Source organism: Geospiza fortis, unplaced genomic scaffold (assembly GCF_000277835.1).
Source record: "Geospiza fortis unplaced genomic scaffold, GeoFor_1.0 scaffold637, whole genome shotgun sequence".
NCBI classification, from domain to species: domain Eukaryota; kingdom Metazoa; phylum Chordata; class Aves; order Passeriformes; family Thraupidae; genus Geospiza; species Geospiza fortis.
The window spans coordinates 494,781-501,109 of NW_005054515.1; the positions used below are offsets into that span (position 1 = coordinate 494,781).

At 44.1% G+C, this 6,329-nt stretch overlaps 1 protein-coding gene across 2 annotated transcripts in view; it reads right to left on the reverse strand.

Annotated features, from left to right (window-relative positions):
* Positions 1-5,798, reverse strand: part of TSPAN15 (tetraspanin 15) — a 16,315-nt gene extending 10,517 nt beyond the window's left edge. The window contains exons 1-3 of one of the 2 annotated variants that reach the window (XM_031063591.1): positions 5,731-5,798; positions 2,174-2,359; positions 358-432 (exon numbers count right to left, since the gene is read on the reverse strand). In XM_031063591.1, the coding sequence (XP_030919451.1) occupies positions 358-432; positions 2,174-2,239 (141 nt within the window). In that variant the 5' untranslated portion in view covers positions 2,240-2,359; positions 5,731-5,798. Of the gene's footprint in view, positions 1-357; positions 433-2,173; positions 2,360-5,547; positions 5,671-5,730 lie in introns of those variants that run through there. The other variant, XM_031063590.1, reaches the window with a different exon arrangement.
* Positions 5,799-6,329: the final 531 nt, after the last annotated feature.

The window sequence follows — 6,329 nt, forward strand, 5'->3', positions numbered from 1 at the left end:
CCCTGACACTGCAGGAGGGCTGAGCCACAATTCCAATGGCACTGCTGCCAGCACCCTGACCCACAGGGTGTCAGGTTGGGTTCTGACTCTGTCAGTGTTGTTTTAGTTTACTGCATTGTTCATTTTATCCTTTTAATTTCTTCCCTATTAAAGAACTGTTATTCCTGCTCCCATATTTTTGCCTGAGAGCCCCTTAATTTAAAATTTATAGCAATTCCAAGCAGGGGTGGGGGTTCACATTCTCCATTTCAGGGGACGTTCCTGCCTTCCTTAGCAGGCACCTGTTTTTCCAAGCCAAGACAGCAGCTGTTGTTTAGCAGAGCTCAACCATGCCAGCACCTGAAGCAAGCAGCTCACCTGGTTCCTGAAGATCAGGGCCACCACTCCACCTGTCAGCTCGATCAGCAGGCAGATGCCAAGGATGTACATGAACTGCAGGAAAACAAGTGCAAGTGAGTCATTAGCCAGAACTCCAATTACTCTTGAAATTAGTTCAAGTTTAGCATTCTATTGCCAATAAACTTGGCTTTCAGCATGCGATTTTAAAGGAAAACACAAAATTATGGGTTTGTTCTTATGAAACTGTCCATGTCAGGAGAAAGCCTTTTTTCCTTACTTAAATTATTCTGGGTTCTGCCCAATTGGCAAGCACATTATTTTTCTGCTCTGAACGGACTCAAAACCATTAGAGGAAATTATCCTGCCAAGATATTCCTTTCCACACCAGCATCCCAGAGAAGCACATTGATGGGCTGCTGAAAACAAACCACACTTCATGTTTTTATCTTTGCTTCCTACAAAACCAGCACTTACCTGTTAGCTTTCAATTAGTGGATAAAGCAGCAGCACACCTGAAGATAATCCAAACCACCTTCTTCTACACTGCCAGTGCTAAATCAGAGCAAAATTCCAGGCTTAGTAGCTTTTATGTGCTGCTTCCCACGTTTATTTGCCTGTGTATATACATGTGCTCACAAGTGCACTCACATACAACCACGTGTGCATCCGTGACTGCCCATCAAAGCGTGTGCAAAATGTGAAAAAACATTAAAAAATCCATTGCACTGTGAGAGAGCTGCTGCATGCCAGTATTTGAAATGTTTTCCCAACCCTTCAGGCATAAAAGACAGGTGTTGAGTGAATTTAGGTCTGCTGTGTAACAATGAGCTTCAGCAGCAGTGAAGTTTTCAGATCCCTTGTCTGAAAATAATCCCTCGTGCCCTCCCCTGAAAGCTGCTTTAACTCCTGTGTGCTCAGGGTCAGAATTCACCACACAGGTGTCTTTTCTCCTGCTAAATCTGGAATCTGCCCGGGAAGCTGGCATCAGGGACTTGCTTTGTTCAATGCCCAGCTGGGTTTGCCACCAGGACGGGAACTGAAAATGTTCCTGGCATCCGACACACCACCATGCTCAGTGGGGAAGAAGCCTGAGGAGGGGCTCTCAGTAAAATTCCAGTATAGCTTCAAAATCCATGGTTATTTCTGGCCTTGCCCTCCATAACAAGCCAGGAATTTGGCATTTTGTTAGACTGCACTGATGTGACAAGGCCAGGCTGGGTCGGGTTTTGAGCAGCCTGGTCTGGTTGAAGGTGACCCTGCTCACTGCAACGGGTCAGACCAGGTGGCCTTTAAAAGGTCCCTTCCAACCCAAACTCTGTGTGATTCTGTGCAGGTGGAAATGAAGTTTGCACACCTTAATTTTAATTAGTCACACGTGCAGCTTCCATCTGCAGCCACAGGGATTTCCCTAAAATTCACCTTTTCAGAGGCACTGGGGAGAAAAACCTCGTGCCTTTCATTTCTCCCTCTGAAAGCTCCATGTCTAACTTTGGACACACATTTCTGCATCTCCCCTCTGCATTGCACTGCCCAGGGAGGACAGACAGACCCTGGCAACTGAGCCAGGGCCCCTGGGCTGACACCCAGCATCAGCTGGCACGTCAGCAGCTGAGATTGCACGAGATACACACCGCCTGATAATAACTCACATTCCCGCTCATCTTCCATAACACCTGAACTGCTGGGAAGGAGCCATTAAATTCAGATTTAATTAGAAAAAAAGAAGCCTTGTTAAAATATTTTTCAGTGCAGACAGAGTTCTGGATGTGAATTCAGAGTGGAAAAGCAAAAGCAACAAGCCTTAGAAACTAGGAATAAAAATTCCAACACTTACTGCTTGCAGAAGGCATAAATTGTCTCTCAGAGAAGCCAGTACACCCACAAAGGATACCAGGAACATTACAATGCCCAGAAGTATTAAAATAATTGCTGGGGCTAGAAAGGCACTTTCTAGAGTTTTGTACTTCTGTCTTTCAATTTCTGCATAAATCCCAACGGCGAGGACGAGGGCTCCGATCACCTGGAAGAGAAACAGATTATTTAACATCAATGACATGTTATTTTTTCCGCCAGCAAACACAGAGATGACAGGCTGTGAGTACACAGGAACCGCTCACTTCAGGATTCATTCTAAACAATGAAACATCCAAAGCAGAAGTTTGGATTAAAACAAAAAAAAATTTAGAAACCCTCAAAGACTAAAGAAGAAAAAGAGCTGAGTTGGAAAAAAATGAAAGTTGATCATTTCAAAAATATATTTCATCATGTTTTAACATTCTGGAAGTTAAACCAATCAAAATATACATCACTGGCTGAAATGTAATTTATTACCCATCTGAGATCACATCTATTACATATATGAGCCACTGCCATGGCATTAATGACCCTCCTTTCTGTGTCTGTCTGTCCTTCTCTCTGTGTGTATAAATATACAGAAATATATGTGTGCTTCTAACAGAACCCAGTTTCCAGGCTGGTCTGCAAACAGCCTGTCTGTCCCTTCATATTAACTCCTGCTGTATTTGGGCTCAGTAAATACAGGCAGATATTTCCTATACCTCCACTCCTGCTGCCAGCAGGAGAAAGGCACCAGATTAAAAACCAAATAAAAAAAAACACCAAAAAACCAAGTTTGAAATTATATCACCTCCTTGAGCAACTACCAGATAAAGCTGACAAGTGAAACAGGAAGGGACGTATTTCATTTAGCAAGGTAAAGATATTTCAATCAAAATAATCAGATAAGTCTAAATCATTTGGCAATAGGAAGGGACATGTTTAGCAAGGAAAAGATATTTCAATCAAAATAATTAGTTAAGTCTAAATCATGTGGTATTAAAACTACAGCGTGCTGCAAATCACTTTGAATTATGCTGAATTAATTGAAATTAAAAATAGCCCACAATATTTAATTACGAAAATTGCAGTGGAAAAACTTTGCTGCCGACTCCAGCAGCCAGGCACATCCTGAGGGAAGAGACCAGACACAAATCAATCACTCTGGCAATGTGATAAACAACACTCCCCTTTCCTGACCTGACATTTCCACAGGAAACACAAGTCTGCTCTCTGCACACCAAGGTTTCTTAATTGTACTTCTTAATTTTTAATTTCACTTCTTAATTTTGGATGCGACATCGTATATCCCAGACCAAGGGCTAGAGGGACACATGATGTGAGTAACCAGTTCATGAGCCAAACAGCTGAAATACTTTTTAAATTATGGGATAGCTTAAAATAAATAGCAACTCACTGGAAGTTCCTGATTTTCTGTGGAAATGAATAATGACACCGAAGGACAATATGTAGGGAATGCCACCAGTTTGTCATTAAAAGGGAGAAAATTCTCAGAAGGGTTCACCCATAAAAAGGAAATATACTGAAGCTATTTAAAAAGCAAGTTAAAATTTAAGCAAATTGAGAGCAACCCCAAAACCAGATTCTCCTGCAAACACTGAAGTGCCATTACCAGCAATAACTCTTGCCTGGTAGATCCCTTGTTTAAAAAGTTAAAAAAAAACAAAAACAAAGAAACACTGGACATAAACCACCGGTATTAAAGCTTGATGGGGATTATCAGAATTTCAGAGGAGTGCTGTTCCAAGACTAGAACTTTTTACTGAAATGTCTTTTTCTTAACCATAGTTTTCTCATCAAAGCATTAAATTTCAGGGGGTTTTTGACTAAAAGGTGCCTGTAAGTAAAATACAAGATACTTCCTACTTTAAGAACTTAAGATACATAAATACATATAGCATCTTTATACACACATATCCTCATCCATTTTCACTTCCATCTGCGCTCCCACACCCTCCCAGACTTATGCTTTCATTATCTTCTATTTTTTTAAGCATTTAATAGAAATCTTTTCAACTTTTGGTCAAACCAACTGCAGCATTTAGTGGTGGCAAGCAGATGTGCAAACCCAGCATCCAGCCCAGCCCAGCCTCTCCCCCTGTCTGTGCCTGGGCTGGGGACACAACCCCAGGGGCTGTTTACAAAATCCTGCATCCCTCACAACAGCTCCAGCCTGGCAATTCCAGCTGTGAGCACAGGAAAAACCAACTGCCCTGACTCACACCGAGTGAGCATCCACCAGCAAACACCAGGGGATTTCTCTGGGGCTTTCACACACACAGAAGCTGCTTTCCCAAGAGAAAGGAGAAGAATTTATTTATTAGCAGAAGCTTTAACCCTGTGTTTACAGATCTTTCTCTTAAATAAAGCTCAACAACAGCACCTTCTGCTTAAAACGCTGGATTTTGTTTCAGCTGGGCAAGAACTTTACATGACAGCCCCATTCACCCCAGATTACACCAGAGCCCCATTCACCCCAAATTACATGACAGCCCCATTCACCTTCTCCAGAGGTGTCTGGAAGAGTTACAGTGACAGCAGCTTTTAAAAAGCCCGGGGTGACAGGGGAAGACCACAAGGCCTGTAGCAAACATTCCCTCCCGGCAATCCCAGCAACGCTTTAATTTCCTTTCTGCTTTGGATAAGGTTGGTATTTAGTTCCTGGGGGTTTAAATCCATCCTGGGGACTCAGATCTGGGACTTCATCACTCATGAGGTACCAGAAGAGCTGCAGCAGCAGGGAGGGAACCGAATGAACTCAGCATCCAGCGGGACAAAGCCCCAAACAGCAGCACAACACCACAAACCACCCAACATTCAAGAAAGCCAACTCTCCCCCAGCTTTACTTCCATTTACACTGACTAAAGGAAAAAAACCAAACCCAAACCAACAAACTCAGCAGCGCTGAGAAGTGACATTTCCAGCTGATGAGATCTGCTTGGCTGAGCCGCAACAAAAGGAAATCCCGCGGGCGATGCCCACGCGCCTCACACAGCACCAGCAGGATGCTGCCCAGCACCAGCCCTCCCAAAACACCCATCCCCCCCGGCCAACAAATGGAAGCTCTCGTTTATAAACCAGGGCAGAGCATTGAAAATCCGGAGCCAGCGACTACAAAGAGTAAATAAAATCCTCGGGCTGCCTGAAAGAGGCTTTGTCCTGCGAGGATGGATTCAGAAGGGCCCTTTCTCTGCCCCCAGATGGATGTTTACATCCCACCAGCCAGGGCCCTTGCTGCAGACAGAAAAATGCAGAGCAGACAACGAGCACGGACCTCTGCGAGGGACATGCTGCAAAAAATAACACTGAGTTAAATAAATAAATTTGAATTTCCCTTTCCTGAAACTCACAACGGCAGAATAGTTGTGGAGGAACACAGGGAGCATCAGGAGTCTAAACCCAAGGGTTGGTTTCTCTGCTAAAACAGACAAAAGATACCCGAGATCCCAAAACGCCTGAATTGCACCCGAACTCTTGGCATTTCAGTCTTTGTTCATTAAATCCCAGGGTGAATCTGACATTCACTATCAAACCTGGTGGATCTAATCCTCTTCTGCCACACAGCAAAGCAAAAAAGCCTAATGGTAGATACCATGTCAGCCAAAAACAGACCAGCCAAACTAGAACTTGAGCAGCGTTTCAAGCGAAAAAGCCAGATAGAAAAATCCCGGCCTGAGCACCTCTGACACCAGCACCACCTGGAGCCAGCATCTTCCCAGAGCCTGAAAAAAGCACCTTTAAAAATCACAGTGCTTGCAAAGAAAAAGGAAGAGAGAGAGAAAAAGAGGAAAGGAAAGAAAGAGAGCAAGGGGAAGGAAGGAAGGAAGGAAGGAAGGAAGGAAGGAAGGAAGGAAGGAAGGAAGGAAGGAAGGAAGGAAGGAAGGAAGGAAGGAAAAGAGAGAGAAAAGAAAGAAAGAAGGAGAGAAAAGGAAGAAAGAAAGGAAGAAAGAGAGAGAAAGAAAGACCCACTTGCAAAGGGCCCCAAGGGCTCCTCCAGCCCGGGGGTGCCTGGTGTGGATTTACCACACGTCAGAACTCAGTGGTCACAGTCTGGACCCATCGCCTGGGACTCTCTGGCTTCACCTGGATGAGGACAGCAGGTGCCAGCCACCTGTGACTCTGCAGCCCGGCA